Source organism: Sorex fumeus, unplaced genomic scaffold (genome assembly GCF_029834395.1).
Source record: "Sorex fumeus unplaced genomic scaffold, SorFum_2.1 ptg000002l, whole genome shotgun sequence".
Taxonomy (NCBI): Eukaryota; Metazoa; Chordata; class Mammalia; order Eulipotyphla; family Soricidae; genus Sorex; species Sorex fumeus.
Window position 1 is genome coordinate 10,464,922 of NW_026606059.1, and position 25,388 is coordinate 10,490,309.

Consider the following 25,388-nt stretch of genomic DNA (forward strand, 5'->3'; position numbering starts at 1 on the left):
GGCCAGCCGGTTGGTTGATCAGATGCCGTTTATTCCATTCTCCCCACACGCCTGCCCCAGTCTCTCTGGGCCTCCCATTCTAGTCTCACCCTGCTCCTCATTCCCGGCTCCTCCTGTCTCTCCCACTTAGCTCTGAGCTCCATCTCACAGCTTGGGCTCTCTCTCTTCACGCGCCTGCTCCTGTATTCTTCTACATTCTTCTCCCTCTGTCCCCCTTGCTAGTCTCTCCACACTCCATCTTGCTGCCCTGCTCTCTCTCTTCTCTCCAGCTCTCACTCCAAGTCCCCAGCACTCTGGGCAGATACTGCACCCAGTCTGGTAGCCAAATCAATATAAGGAAGCCCTTCCTGACTGCCCGGCTCAAGGGCAGAAACATCACCTAGGGGTATTCCAAAGCCCTTCCTGACTGCCCAAGGACAAAATACCTCTTGGGGTTTTTTCCTCAGTCCAATAACTCTATCAACATCTTAATACTAGTTATTTTTGTATGGACACAATAAGAGATGACATTGAGGCTTTTAGGGCAGTTCTCCTGGGAACTTCTTGCCACAGACTCAGACTACAGCACTCAGGCCAGATTAATCATTCCTAACCCTAGCAGGGTACAAATCTAGTTATTACTCTTTGGATCATGACAGCATTTGCCCATGACCAAGCTCTGAACTTATAGTTAAGCTTTAGGCACTTTGGCCAGGCCCATCTCAATGCCAGGGTAGCACATAGCTTACCACTTGCCCTGGTTCCATCCATCCAGACCCTCGTCGGGACCCTGCTTTGGGGGGTGCTAGAAAGTAGGGGCAGCTGAAGCTTAGGTCGAGAGAACAGATGCCTAGGAGGAAAATAACACTGAGAGTCACATTACAAAAGCATAGTATATACTATCTTCTTGTGTCCATACAAAAAGGACATTGCTCTGAATAAACTATGCAAAGGACTTAGGGAGACGAGAAAAACAGTATTTACAAGTCAACAGAACACAAAGTTTACAAATAAACACAGAGGAATGGGAGCACTGTGATGGGAGCAGTAAACCTATAAAACCAATAAACCTAAGCTACCTGAGGCCATGCAGGAAGGACAAGACAATGTTATCCTACATATAGCAGACACTTTTTCTCCTCCTCCTCCTCCTCCTCCTCCTCCTCTTTCTCTATCTCTCTCACCCTCCCCCCCCCCCGCTTTATTTTCCATTTGGATACCATGGTTTGCAATACTATTGCTAAAAGGGCATCATGCATGACTTTACCTCATTTCAGCACTCCGTTGTTTGTCCAGTGATCATTCCCAACTATCATTGACATTGGCATGTGTCCTAACTGCACTCCTGCCTCCACCCTGGATGATTTCCTACCATGGACCAGTCCTCCTGGCCCTTGATTCTACTGTCTTTGAGTATTATTCACATACTACGGTGGGTTGTTTTTGTTTTTGTTTTTGTTAACATCCCGCAATGAGTGCAGTCATTCTATGTTTGTCCCTCTCCCTCTGACTGATTTCACTCAGCATGGTACTCTCCATGTCCACCCTTGTATAAGCAAATTACATGACTTCATGTTTCCTCACAGCCATATGGTGTTCCATTGATGTACCATAGTTTCTTTATCTGTCCTGGGGTACTCAGGTTGTTTCCAGATTCTGCCTGTTGTCAACAGTGCTGCGATGAACATAGGAGTGCAGGTGGCTTTTCCAAAGCAGTGTTTTTATTACAGTTAAAGAATACTTTGCAGAAGTGTTTGGAAAAGTAAACAATGGTTGGAGCATGCACATTTTAAAGAAAGAAAGCATATAAGAACAGGACTTTGCCTCCTCCGATGATTAAACATGCTCAATTAAATTATCCATGCATTACTTGAAGCTCAGCACATTTAAAATGAAATTTGAGGGTCATGCCTCTCAGTCATAGCTCCCTTTGGACATTTCTGCTCGTTTGAGAGGGTTTTTTGTTTGTTTGTTTTTGTACATTCACGCCCCTCTCAGGTTTTCTTTTTTTTTTATTTTTATTTTTTTTGCTTTTGGGGTCATACCCGACGATGCTGAGTAGTTACTCCTGGCTCTGCACTCAGGAATTACTCCTGACTGTGCTTGGGGGACCATATGGGATGCTGGGAATCGAACCCAGGTTGGCTGCGTGCAAGGCAAACACCCTACCCACAGTACTATTGCTCCAGCCCCCCCCCCACCTCAGGTTTTCCATATTCAATCAACCACCAAATTCTGTTCCCTTTCTTTCCATATGATGTTTTCTCTTCCTTGTATCTTTTCTGTGGCCATATCTTACACCTTGAATTATGCTACGCAACTAATTTGATTGGTCTCCTTTCTTCAGTTTCTCTTTTCATCAACCTTCAGTTCATTCAATACAGTATTTCCAAATGACTTTCCAAAGTCCATCTTTCTTTGTACCATTAACTTGCCCCTCTGTGTTCAGATAAATTCCATCTGTAGTCAGGGTCAAGTGTAATCTTGTTCTATCCTTGGGTGGTTTCATAAAGTTTGACCCTCGTTCTGTTTAAAACATCTCCTTCATTCCCATCCACAAGCCTATTTAGTAGAATCAGTACCCTGTGAAGATTTTCTTTCCACAGCATTCTCTTCTCCTAAAATGTCCTCTGCATTTTTTCCCAGATACCTGAATTTAGCCTACTTCAATGCCCTGTAAAACTATTAGCATCTTTCTTGGTACTTCCCAGGTTAAAGAATCTACAGTACCCTCTCATTTCTCTATGATTAATTTAACATTTAACTTCTACCGATAGTATATTTTATACATCTTTAGATGCGTAAATACTTGGATATTAACCACTGGAAGAAACTAGGATCCTTGCTTGTGTACATTGCCCTCAGTATTCAGTGTTTCCTGCTTGAAGCAAGCTCTCAAATACATATGGAAAATATGTATTTCTGGAAATAATCTGAAAGCCCAAGATGACTATTCAGATGACTTTTTCCTCAAGGCCAGTGGTGCTAAATGTAGCAAAGAGAACTTCTCTAAAGTCAACTGTTGAAAAAGATCCATTTAGGTTACCTGGGACAGTCCAGGTTTTCACTCTCAAAAACATCTTGGCTTAGGTCACTTTATTCTTAGGGTCTTGGGGACTGTGGTAAAAACAGAAACCAGAAAGATAACTGCTTATGTTCCAACCTCCCATCCATAGTGGCACCCTTTGCTCTACAGAGCAATCCCATTCAGTAGCATCACCCTTCATTGTCAGTATCCTTTGCATTTCTCATGGAGAGTGAGAATATTTTGATGCCGAGCAACTGCAGATAAAGAATTCAACGGAATTCAGTGGAACACAATTTAAGATGTGTTAGAAGAAAGGAGTCATAGATATTGACTATAACTGGGACTCTATCCAACAGCAAAAGAACAAAAGGGAGATTTCTTTAAAAAGAAAGAAAACTCAGTGAGTTCCCAAAGGAGTAGAACTAATAAAGACACAATGTGTGTGTTAATTTATATGCTATAATTGCTTTTGCTATTCTCTGAATTAAATAATAAAGAACATACCATGTCAATTTTTGAACAATAAATACACATTACTCTCATGACTGTTTAGAATTAGAAATGTGACGCCTTCTGATCCTCTGAGTGCCTAATGTACATTAAATTGACTAACCACTGCATAAATGTTTTAAAACCTACATTCATTTCCACAGTTGACTGACTGAAATGATCAGTTTCATAAATTAATGTCAGCGATATCTAAACAGTAATAACTTTTTACTGCAAAGTACAAGTTTGCCCTATTAAAAAATGAGTAAAATTATTAAATGTAATCTTATATTATGTTTCATTACTGGCAGCTTGTCATAAAAAAGGAATTAAGGTTGCAAATTTTCATTTATTTTCATAAAGTGGATCAGCATTTTCACTCATTTATAGTAAAACCTACTCAATCTAATCTCTTGTGAGGGTAGGTTTAATTACATTACATCATGCATTACTGAGTTGAGAGTTCATGTTCCAAATTGTTCCCTCCCTAAACTCTTCAACTTTAAAGGAATCTGGGGACATGTTAAGTTCAGCTAACGTAACTATACAAAATGAAAACAGTCCAATGCATGTCTGGGGTACAGGAACACTCCAATGTTTGGAAAGGATTTTATGAGACTACTTAGGTTACCTATAAGTCACTAGTTCAAATATGGCCCAAGTTGGTAGTAACTGAAAAGGAATGATTTTTATTGCTATTTCAAATATCTATCTCATTATCAATTAATACTTAAATACCAATTATAGTGAAATTGATCATTCTGTATTTGCTTATGAGTAACTGAACTCATATGGCAAGCGGTATAACATATAGAGAAGGGAAAAAGGCATCTGGTGAATTATAATAAAGGTTAATTTTCAAGGCTGAGTACATTTTTTATAGACTATTTTCCAATCAGTTTTCACTATTTCATCTGATTAGCATGACATAATTTTGCATTCATCTGAAGAGAAGCAATTATGATTTAAAATTTGGCTGATTCTAGTTGTTTTATGTCATGAATAAAGACCCATTTGTCATCAAGTGTTCGTTCTCTCCCTCAACCATGCATTCAGATGGCAAACCTCACTGGAGACAGAACATTTTAATGCAAAGTACAACAGGGTAAGCAGACGTTGGCATTATCAGATGGGTTCTTTCTTCCTGATAACTATTGACTCTAAATGTCAGCATTTTCTAAGTTTAGTCCCTAAAAAGACAATTTAAATTTTTTCATAGAAAGTAAGATGTATAGGCAACCCAGTTTTAATATAACCTCTTTCTACTGAAATGGAAACATAAATGGAAAAACCCTGAAGACCAAGCAACTGTTTACCAATATTATTAGTTTAAGTATCACCCTCATGTATTTTGTGTGGTTTTTGTTGCAGAATCAAAGAACTGAACGACCCATTAACATCTCAATTGCTGAAGCTTGGAAATACATGTTTTCTCTTTGTGAATTTTAGACATGTTTATATAATTCTTAAACTTGCTTAACATAATTTATAAATTCAGACTATCCACTTACAACGTCATTGAAATACTTCAGTATTCATATACTTACTAATATTAACTTTCTGAATTAGCTTTCTTAATACAGTAACAACAAAATCTCCAATGGAGACATTACTGGGCCCGCTTGAGCAAATCGATGAACAACGGGAGGACAGTGACAGTGAACTACCATAGGATTAGAATAAATGACTTTATTTCTAACAAAAACAGCTTTTCTTTTCACAATTTCTTTTCACAATTCTATAACACTCCCATGTCTTTTGATTATCAATTTATCTAGACATTAAATTATTTTAACTTAAGTGCTCTGAGAATGATATACCTTTTTCTGGAATTTGCTTTCAGATTTCTTATTTATTTGTAAGATAATTATTTTCTTGGAAGCTTATCCTTAGCTTTTAATCATTTCTTTGGTTAGTAAGAGGTCTTACCAAAGTGTGTCTAGATATAGATTTGTTATTCAGTCGCCTTGACACTCAATGTTCTTTTTCAATATATGAGATTTTGCTGTGCTTTAATATCTGAACATGTTCTGCCATTAGCAAGGATTCACACCCACGCCTGGTTTGTTTTTTTCTAACCATTATGCTATTACCTGTGTTAGATTGTTCTCTACTCTTTAGCACTTTCTATAATATCCTCAGGAATATTTGAAAAATAAAAAGCATTCTTGCTGCCTGTTCATCTCTAAAAATAAAGTATATAGAAACCAAGTCTCCTGCCCTTTCTTCCATACTTATTCAATGATGACTAATATTATTCTGTGTGAGTGCACACACACACCCCCACACACACATACACACACACTTGTGCATATTTCCATCCACCTGACCTGAACAACAGTGTTGAGTGTTCTACTCAACAAGTCAACGAAGAAATCACCTCCCTTCTTCATCACAGCCTGTCCTTATACATAAACCCAGCCTTTTATGAATAATCATGGCACCATCAACCATTAAACGTATCTGCCGTCTCTAATGTGGTTTAAAACTCAAATATTCTTTTTATAGTATGGCAAAAAAAGAGACCTAAATGTGAGAACAGGAGGCAAAATATCAAGTCATGATTTTCCATTATTTTGTAAACTTAAAGCATCAGAACAAGCGAGTTGCACCACCTAAAATACTTGGAGATACTAAAATCCAAATCACAAAATTAGCAGAAGATTCAGAAATCAGAAACTCTTTTTATACAAATATTGACTTTTTAGAAGAGTTTCAGGGCTGGAGTGGTAGTACAGCAGTAGGGTGTTTGCTTTGCACACAGCTGACCCCAGTTCCATACCCGGCATCCCATATGGTCCCCCCAAGAACTGCCAGGAGTAATTCCTGAGCACAGAACTAGAAATAACCCCTGAGATTGCTGGGTGTGACCCAAAAAGCAAAAAATAAAAAAATATATATTTTTTTAAAAAAAGAAAAGTTTCATTTTAGCCATTGTTATGTCCAGAAAAATTATTTTGGTGGTTAAGGGGCTCCCAAGAAGTGCTCAGGGGGTCACTCTGCATGATACTCAATCCCTTTTCCAGGCCCGATGGTTGAGTACAGATGTGGGGCATCACCAGGTGTTTATTTTGTCTTTAATCTGTTCCGTATATAAAACCCCTTCGAACAATACTGGCATATGATCCTATCACCAGCTTGCTGCCACTGCTCCTTTCCAGTCTTAACCACCAAACCGTCTAGTAATTTTCTTGCAAAAGATACTCTAATCTTTCTGCTTAGAGATTGAGGGCCTGCAGCCCAGGCACAGGTGATGGAGTACTGCCTGCTACAGCCACACCCAGTGGGAGCCTCTAGGTCACAGGCAGAGACAGAGATACTGAAAAGAGCATGAGATACTAGGAATCAAGGCCTAGCTCGTGTCAGGCACCTACTCCAGTCCCTGAGCTAGCTCTAAGAACCCAAACAAATTTGTATGTTGAAAGCTTTATGGGTCCTGGGGGAGGTGATAACATTTGATTTGAATTAATGTCTGGCCCCATCTGCTACTCTACAGATGTCCTTTCCCTAACCATCAGGCACTTTGCTCAGAATCCAGCTACCAGAACTGTTAGAAGTACACTTCTGTTTTTTATAAGTCATCTATTCTGTATTATTTTATTATATCAGCCTAGAAAGGCCAAGAAACAGCCTAGGTCATTGATAGTTTTGTATGTTACTTCCTAGCATGGTTATCTAATACCTCATCATGATGGTTATAACACTCCATACTAAAAGTTTTTATGTGCGTTCTTGATTCTGCACCATTGATTTGTATATCTATTTAGGACAGAGCCTGGCAAGCTCCCCGTGGCATATTCGATATGACAAAAACAGTAACAAGAAGTCTCACAATGGAGACGTTACTGGTGCCTGCTCGAGCAAATCAATGAACAACGGGACAACAGTGCTACAGTTTTAGGACAGTATTATACCGTTTTGATTGTTATAGTTTTATAATATAGCACTGTAGCACTGTCCTCCCATTGTTCATGAATTTGCTTGGGCGGGCACCAGTAACGTCTTTGTTGTGAGACTTGTTGTCACTGTTTCTGGCATATCGAATATATCACGGGTAGTAATCCAGGCTTTGCCATGCAGGAGGGATACTCTCAGTAGCTTGCCGGGCTCTCCTAGAGGGACAGAGGAATCAAACCCGGGTCGGCAGCGAGCAAGCAAACGACCTACCTGATGTGCTATCGCTCCAGCCCATGTGGAACAGTACCACAGAGAATGTAGCCCGAGCTTTACCTGAAAGGCAGGATTATACCACCAATATAATCAGGCCTTAGGGCTTACTTATTTCTTTTGCTCGAAGTGAGATACAATGATTAAAAATTAAAGGCTTTAAAGACAAATAGCCTAATGTCAAATGCTGATTTTGCTATGTAGGAGAGAGAGTACAATGGATAGGACACTTGCCTTGCTTGTGGCTAGCCTGGGTTCAATATGTTTTTAAAAATCAAGATGTTGATGCCTACAGACGTCTTGAGTGTGTATGTGGGTGGTGGTGGTGGGGCATTGCATTAGGAACGCCATGATATTAAGATGTCACTGAAATAGCTTTTGCCACTTTTAATATGGACAACAACACATGAGAAGTGCACAAAGAATACTCCGTAAATAGTTGCTAAGCAAACTGGATTATCATAAGCAACTGAACAATATTAGATCCCTATTTTACACTATATTAAAAAATTTACTCAAAATGGATCAGACTTTATGGAAAATGCAAAACTTCTAAAAAGAAAATCTAGGGGGAGGGAATTGAAACTCCTTAGCATTGGCCTAAATGATTTCCTAGATGTGTTAGCAAGGACACAGAGAAGGGGCTGGAGAGACAGTACTGAAACCCCTCACCCCAAAATGGAGCACAAAGATAAAAAGTCAAAACAATGGGATTATAGCAACCTTTAAAAAGTCTTGCACAGGGGCTGGAGAGATAGCACAACGGGTAGGGCATTTGCCTTGCACATGGCTGATCCGGGTTCGATTCCCAGCATCCCATATGGTTCCCTGAGCATCGCCAGGAGCAACTCCTGAGTGCAGAGCCAGGAGTAACCCCTATTCATTGTCAGGTGTGACCCCCCCAAAAAAAGTCCTGCACAGTAGAGAAACAATTAAAACTTAAAAAGCCAAGAACTGAATGGCAAAGAAAGTAATTGCAAATCATAACTGGTAAATCGTTAACACCCAAATATAAAAAGTATTAGTTTCAAGTGCTGGTCCACAAACTAGTGCCAGTTTGCATGTGAACAAAGATTTAAAACTGCTGACAAAACAGCAATCATCAAAAATACATGTGATTAGCGTTTGCAAGTATGGGGAGAGAACAGATATCTTATAACACCCTTGTTAGAAATGCAAATTAGCACAGCCTCAATTGAAACCATAAGGAATTTCTTTAAAAAAATAAAATAAAACCACATCTTTCAAAAGGAGAGAAAGAACAGAGGGGAATGCCCTGCCACAGAGGCAGGGTGGGATGGGGGGATGGGGGGTGGGAGGGATACTGGGATCTGTGGTGGTGGGAAATGGGCACTGGAGGAGAGATGGGTATTTGATCATTGTATAATTGAAACCCAAGCACAAAATGTGTAAGTCTGCAACTGTACCTCATGATGTCTCACTATTATAAAATTTTTTAATAAAAAAGAAATCCTGCTTCTAAGTGGGTAAGCAGATAAACTGAAGTTTCTAAATATATTTACACTCATGTTCATCACAACATTATTCACAAAAGCCAAGTTATGGAAACAATCTCTCCATGCCTAAATGAATACAATCACTGAATACAATAGAATATTACTCAGTCCTGAGGAAAGAAGGAAATTCTGCTGTTTGTAATAATTTAAATGGGCTATGAGGGCTTTATGCTAAGTGAAACAAAACAGAAGAAAAAGAGATTTGTTATTTTGCATTTACATGTGAAATCTAAAGAAGACAGACCTTATTAGTAGAGTGCTGATAAAGAAGAGGTTGAGGTCATTGGTCAAAAAGTACAAAATTCCAGTTAAAGGTTAACTTGCTTCTAGAACTAGTGTTTGAAATGCTAATGTGTGCTCTTAATATGCTAATGGATGTGAATATTGACCAAAGACAATGCTAATTTTGCAACAGAATGGATATGGTGCTAGGGCTATCGTGAAAATCATTTTGTAATTTATACATACATCACTTCATCATAGTGTTCACCTTAAATTTAAACCACTTTATACATCAATATTTATATTTGTATTATTTGGGAAAGAAATTATATGACCCCAGAAGTCAGTGCTACATATCTAGTTCTTAATGATTGTCTTAGATAAGGGAAGAGATGATCTTATGCTTATATTCACACAAAAGAGCCATTTACCTTATCTGGAGGAACAAATTCAACACATTCCAACCATATGGTTAAAAATGACTTTCCACAAACAGCACATTTTCTTGCCTGAGCAATCTTGTCCTTGACCAGTGGGTACCACTCTATAGCTTTCATTAGGAAAGGATTCTTTGCTACTAGTTTATTCATTATAAATCTTGCTGTTATTTCCTAGATTAAAAAAGAATATGGTTTCTCTGTATTATTTTCAAGGTAGCTTTTACATTACATTTAGTTGCTACTTCGCTAATTCATTTATTGCCGTTTCTATTAAAATTCCATATTAAATATAATGAATCATCTTATAATTAAATTTCATTTTAAGTTTAATTTTAAGGAATATAACAAAAGCAAGTTACTTTCACTGTAGTAGCTTTATGACCTTTATACACCAAAATTTGCTATAGACTTATATTGAATGATTCTATATTTTATAAAATTAAGTACAATTAGGTCGCAGTGATAGTACAGTGAGTTGGGCCTTTGTCTTGCATGTGGCTAACCCAATTTTAATCCCCAGCACCATTTATGGTCCCCAAAGACCACCATGAGTGATCCCTGAGCACAGAACCAGAAAGAAGCCCTGGTGAGGCCTCAAAAACATACAAAAAAGTTAAAAATTAAAGTTAACAATTTAAGTATAATTAGGTTCAATTTTTATACTTCACTATAATAAGTAAGGGTTATAGAGTCTAACTGTAACCTGAAGATTTAGTCTGTCATATTTACTAGTATATAAATCCTTAATACTCGAACCATGATTCAGGACTCACTAGAATTTGTATCAAATAGCAGTTTATCAGAAATTCAGAATATTGTACGTAACATAGAGTAGATACAATAACAAACTGAAAAGCAACAAGATTCCTCATGAATTCTGAAAGCATTGAAAAGTATTAAAGTACACAGAGTTTGAGAAGTATTAAAGTGTATTATCCACTGCACTGAGTAATGGATAAACCCAACCAGGAAAAAGTAGTGATTTCTTTGAATCAAATATCAGTTTAATCAGTATTAAACATACCCATATAGATATCAGAAATATGAGTTTGTGGGGCTAGAGCAATAGTACAGAGGGTAGGACATCTGTCTTGCACAACCTGGATTCTATCCCTGACACCCCAGTTGGTCCCCCAGTCTGCCAGAAGGGATCCCTGAGGCAGAGCTAGGAGGACATCCTGAGCACTACTGGTATGGCAAAAAGAGAAAAAGAAATATCATTTTGTGCAACTAATACCCTAATAATAATAAAAGAGGTTGGAGACAAATGTAGGCTTTCGTCATAATTGTCATCTTAAAGTTATAAACAAGAGATATAAAATGCATAAAATTAAGTCTTGATGAGTAGGCAAACAAAATAGTTCTCATTTATGTCACTAACTATCTATTGTTCACACTACTGAAAAATGTCCTGCATAAATGTTATAAAAATGCCATTTAATTTTAATAGTGCACAAGATTGTCTCGTGCAGGAATTTTTTTTCTGGCCAAAGGACAAACTTTCTTAATAGTGTCAAAATGGTCAACATCAATCTCTGATCAGTCTTTGGCAATACGTACACATTTGTATATGCATACACCCATAAAACATAAATATCAACAAAATCCCTTCTGCTCCTTATTACTTCATCCTCCTATTTGGCACGCATGTGGGGAAGCAGTCATTTTACAGGAAACAGCCCTGAGCCTGGGTTCCAAAATATCTGATCCTTTAACAGTATAGCCCCCTCTCCTTTAAACTCTTACTCTTGGGGGGTTACATCCTGAAAAAATGCTGTCCAAGTAGTGTCCAAGTAGAATTTGTGAGCCAAGGAGATGGCGCAAAGGGCTGAGTGTAAGCTCAGCATGTGAGAGTCCACCCCAATATCTAGCATTTTAACGATCGCCCAAAAGAACAGAAAGCAATTACAGAGCACCACATTAGGATCAGCCCCCAAGCACTGTCAGGTATGACCCTAGAATATTTAAAAAGCGTAGCATCTCTTTGTACTATTATAGTCTTATTATGATTGCTGTGTTGCAGTTATTATTAATGTTGCTGTAATTGTTACAATAATGGTATGATGGTTAAATGCCAGTTCCAGGCAAAACAAATATATTTCATGTGTTAAAAGGTTAAAATATCAGTATTTTTTTTTACAATTACACATCAAATACAGACTTTTCCCAATACAACATTAGGAAATAATTCTTATGAAAATATACACTTATTTTCTGAAATAGAAATTGAAAGTTTGCTGCAGGTTGACTTTAGGTTGACCTTGCGACCACTCACTACTTTCGGGCTGGAGCAATAGCTCAGCGGGTAGGGCATTTGCTTTGCATGCGGCCAACCCGAGTTCGATTCCTCCATCCCTCTCAGAGAGCCTGGCAAGCTACCGAGAGTATCCCGCCCACATGGCAGAGCCTGGCAAGCTACCCATTGCGAATTCGATATGCCAAAAACAGTAACAACAAGTCTCACAATGGAGACGTTACTGGTGCCCTCTAGAGCAAATCCATGAACAAGGGGAGGACAGTGCTACAGTGCTACAGAAATTCAAAAAGCTATTCACATCATATGATGCAAGTTCTTACAACCATTCTGCTCAAACTTTTCTTTGAAATGTACTCCTTTGCCTCTGAACGCAATGGAAGCGAAGATCCGGAGAACTGGTCCTTAGTAGGAACTTGTCACCGGGGCTTGGGAGGAGAATAGGTCAGGAAAGGGACCACTTAAACAATGATAGAGGATAGTAACCACTCTGGACCAGGATTGGATGCTGAAAGGAGGTAAAGTTACATGCATGATACCCTATTGGTAACAGTATTGCAAACACAGTGTCTAAAAGTTGGGGAGAGTGGGAGAAAAAATATATTGTGCCAGCCAATAGAGGCAGATTGTAGGTCGGAGGGAAACTGCATCTATCGGTGGAGGAAGCAGATGCTGGTGAAGGGACTGGTATTGGAATACTGAATGCCTGAAACTCAATCATGAGTAACTTTGTAACTCTATAATCCCTGGTAATTCAATTTTTTAAAATTTAAATAAATAAAATGTCCATCATAGTCGGAAAAACTCATAACCACATTTTACAAGACAGTAACAATTTAACTATAAGCCAAAAAAAAGAAAATATAAAGAGAAAAGTGTATGGTGATATATCTGATGAATATGCATACAAAAGAATTTCAATAAAATATTGGAAAATCAAATAGGGTATCAGCAAATGAATAAACCATCATGAGCAAATGGGATTTATTCAGGTATGCAAGGATGGTTCAACATACCCAAATAGTTAATGCAATTCACCACCGTCAACAAAAAGAAAGATAAAAATCAAGTAATGATATTAACTGATGCTTTAAAGGCATCTGACAAAATCCAACATCTATTTGACTGAAAGATACTCCATAAATTTGTAATAGAAAGCATATACCTTAGCATATATATAAAGACCACAGTTGATAAACCATTTGATTTCATCCTACAGAACGGTGGAAAACTGAGTTTTTCCTTAAGATCTGGACTAAAACAAGAATATTCGTGCTTACCACTACTTTTCAACATAGTTTTGGCTGCACCAACTAGATTAATTAGGCAAAGAAGAGGAATTAAGATAGAAAAACATATAACTAATGATATTAGCAGATGAGATGATCATATAGAAAATGCAAGACTCAAACCAAGAAAAAAATGAGTAGAAGTAATTAATGAGATTAAAAAGTAGAGCAGATGACATCATTAATCATCAGGGAGGTGCAGATCAAAACAACAATATCATCTCACACTACAGAGACTGGCCCACATCCAAAAGAACAAAAGCAACCGGTGCTGGTGCAGATGTGGCGAGAAAGGGACCCTCCTTCACTGCTGGTGGGAAAGCCGACTGGTTCAGCCCTTTTGGAAAACAGTATGGACGATTCTCCAAAAATTAGAAATTGAGCTCCCAGCTGACCCAAGAGTACCACTCCTGGCAATATATCCCAGAGAGGCAAAAAAGCATAGTCAAAGTGACATCTGCACTTGTTTGTTCATTGCAGTACTCTTTACAATAGCCAGAATCTGGAAAAAACCTGAGTGCCTGAGAACATATGACTGGTTAAAGAAACTTTGGTACATCTACACAATGGAGTACTATGTAGCTGTTAGAAAAGATGAAGTCATGAAATTTACATACAAGTGGTACTACACGGAAAGTATCATGCTAAGGGAAATGAGTCAGAAAGAGAGGGACAGACATAGAAAGACTGCATTCATCTGGCGATCAAAAAGTAACAAAATAGGAGACTAACACCCAAGAATAGCCAAGATAAGTACCAGGAATTTTGCTCCATGGCTTGAAGGCCAACCACACATGCTAGGGGAAAAGGCAGCTCAGATAGAGGAAGGAGCACCAAGTAACGGGTGTTGGGAGGATCCTCCCAGGATGGGAGAAGCATGCTGAAAGTAGACTATAGACCAAACATGATTGCCACTCAATGCCTCTTTGCAAACCACAACACCCAAAATGAGAGAGAGAGAGAGAGAGAGAGAGAGAGAGAAAAGGGAATGCCCTGCCACAGAGGCAGGTGGGATGGGGGGATCGGGGGTGGGAGGGATACTGGGACCCGTGGTGGTGGAAAATGGGCACTGATGGAGGGATAGGTACTTGATCATTGTATAACTGAAAGCCAAGCACAAAAAATTGTAAGTCTACAACTGTACCTCATGGTGTTTCACTAATAAAAAATTTTAAAAAATAGAGCAGAATACAACTCAATATGCATAAATCTGTTATATCTCTACGCACAAATAATGAATTAGTGGAGATGGAAATTAAGAAAATCTTTGACAGAGACATTGCTCACTGGCAGAGCACTTACATTACGTGTTCCAACATCAATCCCTTCACCAGGGTCCAACACCCTCCATCAATGTCTCCAGCTTCCCTCCCGCTGCTACTGTGGCAGGCACATTTCCCCTCTGCCATTGTCCTAGTGTCCCATTTCCAACTTATCCCCCTCCCCACCACCCACACATGCCCCAGTGTCAAGCTTCTTGCTGAAGATCAGTTCTCCTGATCCTCATTTCTATTGCCTTTGGACATTTGATATTCCCCTAGGAAACATCCTTATATCCCACATATGAGAGAGATCCCTTGGTATGTTTTGTTATTACTGTGATCTTTGCCCTTCTCTCTGTTCTAATTCCTAGCAGCTGAATGACTATGACCAGAAAATATGTTTACTTTGGTCAGAGAAGTTGATGGCATTATCAGAAAAAATGAGGAAGAAAATTAGAAGATTCTTATGTTTTCCTTAATGTTAGATCACTTAAAGTTTGAAGATCCTATCACAGATTATTCTGAGTCCCGTTGGAAATATGTACTTTTCAGATCTTTTTAGATAAAAACCTGAACATGAAGGCTTATCGTAACATTTTCAGACGTTATAATAATTTAAATTTACCAGCATAGGAAGCAATAATACTTGTTCAATGATCTGGTTTAATTTCAAATAACTTTTTACTATCATATAAGTAATACATATTTAATTCTAGAAAATGAAAATGAGCAAGAATGAAACAAAAATAGTCATAACCATAGTGGTTAATTTTATTACAAAAATAAGTTAATTTAGAGAAAGTAAGGGGAAAAACATAGAAAATAATATTTTTAAATTCCCACAAATAACTCCTGTGCCCTCTATTGAAAATTCCAGAACTTTTCATGCAACCAGAAATTTTGTTTAATAAAAGATGCTTTTAAACTCTAACGAAAAGACTTCTCTGCCATGATTCTTCTTCATATTCCCTTCTCTCTAGTAACCAACATGGTTTTCATCACTTAATCACTTAATCATTTAACTTCCTGTTAGTCGTGGATTTGCTCGAGCGGGCACCAGTCACGTCTCCATTCGTCCCTGTCGCGTGCCAGTGTAGCCCAATGGCATCTGTTCGCTCTGGGAACATGAAGAGCCTCAAACCGATCGTTCATGATCTTGATGAAGAAGTCTGACCATCTGGTAGGTGGGCGGCCACACGGTCTTTTGACATCCCGTGGGATCCAGTCGGTAACAGCTTTAGTCCAGTGGTCATCTTTAAATCTCATTACGTGACCAGCCCATCTGATTTTTGACACCTTGGCAAACGAGACAGCGTCCCTGATTCTTGATCTTCGACAGATGTCAGAACTCTGGATTCTTTCTCTCATTTGAGTGAAACGTGATATTCCAAGCATAGCTCTTTCAATTCCTCTTTGGGAGACCCGAATAGCATTCTCATCCTGTTTACGTAGGGCCCAGGTCTCTGAGGCATATGTTAATGCAGGAAGAACAGTGGAATCAAAGAGATGTGCCTGGAGCCGGAGGTTCTTCGTCCTCTTAGCTATTTCTTCGACGTTCTTGAAGGCGTTCCAAGCTGCTCTCTTCCTCCTGCACAGCTCGGGTGCCAGGTCATTTGTCATGTTGACTTCTCGACCTAGGTACACATAGCTGTTGCATTCGAAGATGGTTGTTCCGTTGAGAGCGAATGGGGCATCAGGAACGAGGCTGTTTCTCATAAACACTGTCTTCGTAAGATTCAGTTGTAGTCCTACCTTTCCACACTCACGGTCGAAGTCGGCCAGCATTTGTGCTGCTTGGCTGATGTTTGGTGTGATTAAAACAATGTCATCAGCAAATCGGAGGTGGTGTAGTTGCTGAACATCTATCTTCACTCCCATTCCTTCCCATTCCAGTCGTCGCATGATGTTCTCGAGGGTGGCACTGAAGAGTTTCGGTGAGATGGTATCACCCTGATGAACCCCTCTTTTGACATCAATGATTACTTCTTTGTAGAATGGTGAGATCCTGGTAGTGAATCCGCAATGCACGTACGCTAACATCAGATGCATCCATCGAGGACCTGATGGTACAAGCGCGAATGATCAAATACAACATCATTGGTCTGACCGAGACAAGAAGGCATGAATCTCACCATACCGTTTTTGACACTGGAGAAGAATTGTTCCTCGGAACATGCGATAAAAGAGGTGTTGGAGGCATCGGTGTCCTTGTCAACACAAACTTGGCCAAGAGCATTGATTCATTCGAATGCCTAACAACCCGAATCGGATGTTTACATTTGAATAGATGTGGCTCACTGCGGACAGTTTCTATCTTCGTTGTCTACGCACCAACATCTCATTATGAAAGAGAAATCGAGAAGTTCTACATGGAGCTGGAGAAGTTCTATAAAGAAGACCACACCTTCTACAAGATCATTGTGGGTGATTTTAATGCCAAGATAGGACCGAGAAGATCAACTGAAGAACTTCACATCAGGACACATGGCCTAGAATGGAATGAACAGGGTGAGAGACTGTCTGAGTTCATCATGTCGACCAAGACCACTCATGGTAACTCACAGTTCCAGAAGGCAGAATCTAAACGTTGGACATGGGAGTCTCCTGGTGTACGATTCCACAACGAAATAGACCACATCATATTCAATCGACGGTTTTGCCTGACCAATGTCGCTTAATCACTTAATCACTTAATCCCCGTTATTCATCGATTTATTCGAGCGGGTGCCAGTAACATCTCCATTCATCCCGGTTGCGTGCTAGCATAGCCCAATGGTATCTGTTTGTTCTAGGAACATGCAAAGCCTCAAACCAATCATTTAGGGTCTTGACGAAGAAGTCTGACCATCTTATAGGTGGGCGTCCACGTGATCTCTTGATGTCCCGTGGAATCCAATCAGTAATGGCTCTAGTCCAGTGGTTGTCTGTAAACCTCATTACGTGTCCAGCCCATCTGATTTTTGATGTCTTGGCAAATGAGACAGCATCCCTGATTCTTGAGCGTTGACGAAGATCAGAACTCCGGATTCTATCTCTCATTTGAGTGAATCGTGATATTCCAAGCATAGTTCTTTCGATTCCTCTTTGAGAGACCCGAATAGCGTTCTCATCCTGTTTTCGTAGGGTCCAGGTCTCTGAGGCATATGTTAATGCAGGAAGAATAGTGGAATCAAAGAGATGTGCTCGTAGCTGGAGGTTCTTTGTCCTTTTAGTTATTTCTTCAATGCTCTTGAAGGCATTCCAAGCCGCTCTCTTCCTCCTGCGCAACTCAGGTGCCAGGTCATTCATCATGTTGATTTCTCGACCTAGGTATATATAACTGTTGCATTCAGAGATGGTGGTTCCGTTGAGAGCGAATGGAGCGTCAGGAACAAGGCTGTTTCTCATAAACATTGTCTTCGTAAGATTCAGCTGTAGTCCTACCTTTCCACACTCACGGTCAAAGTCGGCCAGCATTTGTGCCGCTTGGCTGATGTTTGGTGTTATTAGAACGATGTCATCAGCAAAGCGGAGGTGGTGTAGTTGCCGACCATCTATCTTCACTCCCATGTTTTCCCATTACCGATGTCGCTGTTGTCCCAAAATTCCAAACGGGATCGGACCACCGTCTCCTTCGTGCAAAATTCTACTTCACAGAGCAGAGAGAAAGGGCTGCAAAGTTTAAAAAGAGAACTCCTAGAACGACCACCAACTGGGAGCTCTTTGGCACTACTGCGGCAACATGGGAAGATGCCATTGTTGACAACATTGACAAGGAATTCGATCGACTGGTTCAGCACCTCCATGATTGTGTGAGAAATGCCAAGAGAGAGATAGCCACCAAAAAACGCCTGTCTTAGAAAACTCTTGAGCTTATTCGCCAACGTAGTTTGGTGCATGCCTCAGGCAATTGCAAGCTAACATCCGAGCTTGCAAAGCAGTGCAGAGATGCGATCAAGGAAGACCTCAAAGACAGAAGAGCAGAAGTGCTGGGAGATACAGCAGAAGCCAGGAAAAGTATTCATAACGCCTGCCTGTCCTTCGCCAACTACAAGACCAAGATGACAGCCCTCTGACATCCTAATGGATCTATCACATCCTCCAGAACGGCAATGGAGAAGATTATCCATGACTTCTACTCAAATCTCTTCGATAGCCATGTCCACTTGCCGACATACCAAATTCCACAGGATGGATATGTTGTTCCCAACGTTCTCCCTTCCGAAATCCGACACGCCATTTCGTCAGTAAAGAAACAAACAGCACCCGGCCCAGACAAGGTCAGACCTGAACACCTGAAGAACCTGCCATCAGTACTCATCAATACACTGGCTTGGCTCTTCACATGCTACCTGTCTGAATGCAAGGTTCCATCCCACTGGAAAACCAGCAGGATCGTACTACTGTTCAAGAAGGGAGACATCCACGACATTGGCAACTATCGCCCGATCTGCCTATTGTCTGTCATCTACAAGTTCTTCACTCGAGTCATCCTAAATAGGATTGGCAGAACACTAGATAAAGGACAACCACGCGAGCAAGCCGGGTTCCGCAAAGGATTCAGCACCATCGACCATATCCACACGATAACCAAGCTCATTGAGGTTTCTCGGGAGTTCAAGATGCCGCTCTGTTTAACGTTCATTGATTTAAAGAAGGCCTTTGATTCTGTTGAGACGGAAGCGGTCATTGAAGCCCTAGCCAATCAGGGCATTCAAGCCCAATACATCAAGATCCTCCGTGAGCTGTATTGCGGATTCACTACCAGGATCTCACCATTCTACATTGTTTTCATAGAGCAATTAAAACACTTTAAATTAAAACAATTAAAATCAATTAATTTTATTGTTTTTAATGTTGTCACTTTTTTATTTGCTTCAATTATTTATGTTAAGCACCTGAGTGAAATCACCCAGTAATAGTCTTTTACTTCCTTACTAATTTTATTAAGCATATCAAATCCATCCTTGCATAGTAAATATGCAAAATGCAAAATATGCAAAATGCAAAAGTGGAAACAAACTCATCTTTTTTAATCCAACAAAACTTTTTATGTCTCTGAAGTTAGGCAGAGACTAATTTCACACAGCAAATCAAATATGATTACATTTAAATCTATAAGTAAGGCAAAGATAGTATGTTCATAATCTATTTTTCCAGTAGAACAAGAAATTCATTAATCATTTTGCTAGCTTGATAAGAAATTTAAAGGGAATTTTTTAAAAATCTAAATCATGCTTTAGTTTGAAGACCTGGAAATGATAAAAAGTCTTTACCTGTAAAGTAAAAACATAATTCTCTTGTAGAGCCTTATGTGGTTGCCGCAGGAACAATGGGTTCCCCTCACAGTAGAATTCTTTCAACTTCATTTTCTGAAACTTTCAAAATGAAACAAAAACTTTATTACACAGAAAAATAACCACCCTCACTCCTGAAGCTATATTTTCAATAATTCAACTAAAATTATTTGATCTAAGACACATAGTTCATGTCCATATTTCTACAGCAGGAGATATGCTAGTTGTAGCAAGCATACAAATTTTTATGCAGGCAATGAGTTTAGAGGCCACTGATATCCCCCATAATAGACAATTGAGTAAACTTGTTCAGTATCACACGTAGCTGGTTAGTAACAGAACAGAGAGTGATCAAATGCTTAGAACATTCTGAAAATAATGTATTTGTTAGAAAATTAAGTATGGTGAAAAAGTATCAGTCAAGTGCTGGAGTGATCATTGAGTGGACAGAGTACTTGTCTACATGCAGCCGGCCCGGGTTTGATCTCCACACCACATACAGTGCCCCTAGCCCCACTGGGAGTGATACCTGAGTGCAGATCCAGGAGTAAGGCTGTGTGTGTGTGTGTGTGTGTGTGTGTGTGTGTGTGTGTGTGTGCGCGCACGCATGCGCAAGCACGGGTGCATGCTAGTATCAAATATGCAACAGGTTTAAGGTCTCAAAGCTATCTTATAATCTATGGTCATTGAGGAAGGAAAGAGAAATAAGAACATCAAAATATACTCATTATAATCAATTGTACACAGTGAAAAGAAAAACATAGTTCCTGAGGACATTGTGACTTCTACATAGAAAACAAAAGTTCAACAGGTGTCTACAATTTGAGCAAAACAGTAAGGAATGTTCTTATGTTAATTGTACCCTTGCCACCTAAGAACTCATGTGGCTTTCAAAGTTAAACTCATAGAGGTCGGCAATTCTCTCAGCTTCAGTTTAAGCTGCAAAATGGAGAAAATAAGACCTACCCTCAGTGATGTGCCTAAAAATAATTCTTGGTAAGGAAGAAAAGCCCTGATTTGCAGTGTGTTCCTAATCCATTATGTAAATACTCCTACCATGGTTATTTCCAGTCACTGAACAAAGAGTTGCAGGAGATTTGGGAAGACTGGGTCTTGTGAGCTGGGGCAAGCTGACACTATTACATCACTACATCCCACATTAATGAGACAATTAGATCTCTTTCTCTGAGTTTAGCCTGGGGTTTGAAGCACACAAACATTCAACAAATTAAAAAGTAATTCATTTTTTTAAAAAAGTAATTCATTTAAAACATCTTTCCAGAGCATAATGTCATTATGTCTCATAGGACACAGGAAATTTCTACAACATAGACAAGATTTTAAAATAAAATACAGAGCTCTGGGTCTTAAAGAAAATTGCCATATACTTTCACTGCAGTCATTCTGACATTCTTAATTCAGCTTCCTATGTTACCCACGTACATGCGGCAGATAGAGCACTGAATCCAGTGATAGCCCAAAGTCAGGGCTAAAATGTGTATGCTAAGGGTCTGGAGGGATCGTACGGCAGGTAAGGCACTTGCCTTGCATGCAGCCAACCTGAGTATCACCAACTTTGACCCCAAACACACTCCCCACTCTAAAAATAAATTAACAATGACTAATAACGCTGATGAATAACCTACAAAGCACAGAACAGTTCCCATTAACAAAGAATTTTCAGGCTCCAAATTCCAAGTCTTTTTTTTAAGAAAAATGAAAAAAAAACATTGAGAAGTATAAGATCATAGACATTCACATTACGTAAAGAGGGAATTAGTAGCTGGAGCAAAATGAAGGTTCAAATAAGATTTTTTTTTAAATTACCTAGACTTGGGGTTCCTGAGTGTGACTTAGTAGTAAGGCACTTGCTCTGCATAGTTGAGACTCTGAGTTCAATTTCCAGTATTGGCCTTCTTTGACAAATGTGACATATTTCAAAAGCACTAGGGTGACCCCAGTGCACCACAATCACTGAGATCAGCCCCTACTATATAACCAAGACAAATTGGTAGAAGTAAGGTGAATATTTCACGTAGTTCAAAACCAGATAAATTGACTATTGCAAATCACCTCTTACTCTTCAAACCTTCTCAAAGCTCAAAGGGTACCTTTAATAGGAACTGGCATTTCTAAATAAGGCAAAGGACAACTTATGAAAATGTTAATCAAGAATTTTAAGTAGAAAATACTTCATTAAAAATACGTTTGATTCAGGGCTGGAGCAATAGCACAGCAGGTAGGGCGTTTGCCTTGTATGCGGCTGACCCGGGTTCGATTCCCAGCATCCCAAATGGTCCCCTGAGCACCACCAGGGGTAATTCCTGAGTGCAGAGCCAGGAGTAACCCCTGTGAATCACCAGGTGGACCCAAAAAGCAAAAAAACAAAAACAAAAACAAACAAAAAAACCCACATTTGATTCACAATTCTTAGGAACATAATATTTGTGACCAATGGGAAATTCCAGAAAATATATAATAAACTTCATATCTAATTGGAATTGTTGAATATAAAAAAGAGACTGAAACTTTCTGGGAACCCATCTCATATACCCTGTATTAACGGAGGTCTGGGGGGCCGGGGCGGGGAATAGGCAGAAAATGAGCATGGGTTAGAATCCTTTAGTAACCGGGAATTAAAGAGTAAAGAACTGTGCATAGACAGAAAATGACTGAGTTTCTAGGCTCCAAACATGTTTAGATAAACAGATTCAAAAAATCTTGCCGATTGTACCTAAGAGAGCCAGGTAAAGGCCGCCAAGCCAAACTCCTAGTAGTCTTCAGTATCTGGGATCATAAATCATGGTTCGCTTCCTCATAAAGATCACAATCACGATCATCCTGTTGTTCGTTGATTTCCTCGAGCAGGCACCAGTAACGTCTCCTTCTTCCTAATCCTGAGATTTTAAAAGAGCCATTTCAATGCTCTTTCAGGATTAGGAGAATGAGACCCATCATCGTTACTGGTATTTGGCATATTGAGTACGACACGGGAAGTTTGCCAGACTCTGCCGTGCGGGCAGAATACTTTTGGTAGCCTGCCAGGTTCTCCAAAGGAAAAACTAAGATAATAAGATATCAAGATATCAAGATACTCATAAAGATACTCCATTGAAATATCACCACAGAAAGAACACCAGATCTGTGAAGACCTCTCTGTGTCTCCTCACAGTCCTTATTCCTTACCCTTCTTGACCTCTTATCTGCCTGTTCTTGAATTAGCTGAGAACCAGAAGCTGAAGGGTTTCTATCCACTCTCCCCGGGGCAGACTCCCAATAAGTGTGACATCCTTACACCCCAAGTGAAATCTCATCGCTCCCTAGCTCAAAACTATCCAGTGATTTCATGTCACTCAAAATCAAATACCAAGTCCTCAGACTGGTTTATGGGATTCTGTCCTGATTTGCACCCCATCCTGTCTCTTAGAGCTCATGTTCTACTTTCCCCACGTTTTCCACTCTGCATCATACCTAAGACACCCTTTCCAAGAGTTAACCATTTTAGATATTTGCACTTCCCTTTTATTGGACCACCTTGGTCTCTGATTTGTTCACCACTTTAAGATTCAGAATAGAATACCAGAGATGATTAGCAGGTGGAGAGGAAGAAGCATTGCTCATCAGGGATTTCTCAACTAGGTAAGTTTTCATATATATTTAACAAAAAGAAGACCTGCTCATGAGATTGAGTCATGTATCTCACCAAAGAAAATTATTCACATCACACAGCAGCTAAAAGAGTAGTAATAAATAACAGGGAGTTGTGCAGAGCACTATATTATTTTAGCTTATCAAAATCAGAATGTCCACTGTACCACTTCAAGCAAGATTAAAGCTATCTGTGCAGGGAAAAAAATATTAACAATGCCATTTAGAATCCTAAAAGTGGTCTTTGTTTTATTTCATTTTTTTTGTTCTTGGGCCACGCCTGGCTATGCTCAGAGGCACCCCTGGCTCTGTGCCCAGAGACCACTCCTGGCAGGCTCAGGGCACCACATGGTGTACCAGGAATCGAACCCGAGTCAGCCATTTATAAGGCAAGCACTTGACCTTTTATACTTTCTCTCTGGTCCTTCCTTATTCTCTGAATAATTCTCTTACAGGAATTTATCCAAACTATATATTTAAATATAAACAAATGTTTATGTATAAATGTGTTTCTTATAGGCTTTCGATTTTTTAAGTTCCCTTATGTTATTATTTTAAAGAATGGCAAATTCTGTTACACACCCTGGCCCTCTGTCATCCATACATCTTGCAGACCCTAACCATGGAAAGCCTGGTTCATCCCTAACACCATGAGCAAGTACTGACTGCAGAGACACAGATGCAGCCAAACAGAAATCACAATAAAATTCTCATGATCAGCTTCCAATATGCCCTCAGGGGTTGCTGGAAATTCTACTCTGGTGAATCTCATGCCAGTTTATCGTCCTTTTTCTCCCCTTTCAAAATTTCTCTTTGTTGAGGTAAGTGGTTTACAAGACTATAAATATTTATATGTTTTAGGATACAGTATTCCACACCACACCCACTATCTAAGTGCCAATATTCCTCTACTACTATCCATTAGACCTGGTCAGCTCACTCTCAAGTCCCCTTGATTCCTCTCAAGTCTGTTGGTAGAGTCTCAGGGTTTTCCACTGTTCTCTTGCTTTGTCTCTTCCTATATCACCAGTGAGTGAGACTACCCAGTTTAATTTTTTTTAACTTATTTCAGTTATCATGAGTTTCATATGTTCGTATATATAATCAGACCCTGCATTCCTGATCAAAATCCCTTTCTCCCACCCAATCTCTGAGCTTCAACCACCACACTGAATTCTGTCCAGTTTCCTGAATATCCATACTCCTTCCCACTTCAGAGAATTCCATATACTGTTACCTCATTCTGAAATATGTCCTTTCCTTTACCTAATTGATTCCTACCTACTTTTTCTGTTTTAATTTTGTTTTGTTTTGCTTTATTTTGTGACCATGCCTAATGGTGCTCCAGGCTTAGTTCTGGCTCTGTGCTCAGGGATCACTCTTGGTGATGCTGGGAGATTGTGCAGTTCTGGGGATTGAACCTGAGCTCAGCCATATGCAAGACTAGCACCTGAACGCCTAGACTATCTCTCTGGCCTGATTCCCTCTCATCCTTATGGTCTTAACTTATGCCATTTTCAAAAAAAAAAAAAAAGCCTTTCCCAACCTACTGTTTAGTCAGATTTCTGTTCTCTCTCATCAGTCAATGGGTCTTCTCTTTTAGAGGGCTTGGTTCAATTTTCTACACATTCATAATACTCAGCTCTAACAGAGAGAGACCTGGTCTAATTTTTTTCACCATTATAGTTCCTAAGACAAGGATTAGTACATGTATACATGTAAAGGTAAAAGGTAAAGGCCCTCCCGTTGATCGTCGATTTGCTCGAGCGGGCCCAGTAACGTCTCCATTGGAGACTTTGTTGTTACTGTGTCTGGCA

The 25,388-nt window shown here is 39.5% G+C and overlaps 1 protein-coding gene across 1 annotated transcript in view; it reads right to left on the bottom strand.

The window, feature by feature from the left end:
• LRRC69 (leucine rich repeat containing 69) overlaps nucleotides 1-25,388 on the bottom strand; it is a 99,861-nt gene that overhangs the window by 7,664 nt on the left and 66,809 nt on the right. The window contains exons 6-7 of the mRNA XM_056113275.1: nucleotides 19,903-20,004; nucleotides 9,834-10,013 (exon numbers count right to left, since the gene is read on the bottom strand). Of these exons, the coding sequence (XP_055969250.1) occupies nucleotides 9,834-10,013; nucleotides 19,903-20,004 (282 nt within the window). The remainder of the gene's footprint in view (nucleotides 1-9,833; nucleotides 10,014-19,902; nucleotides 20,005-25,388) is intronic.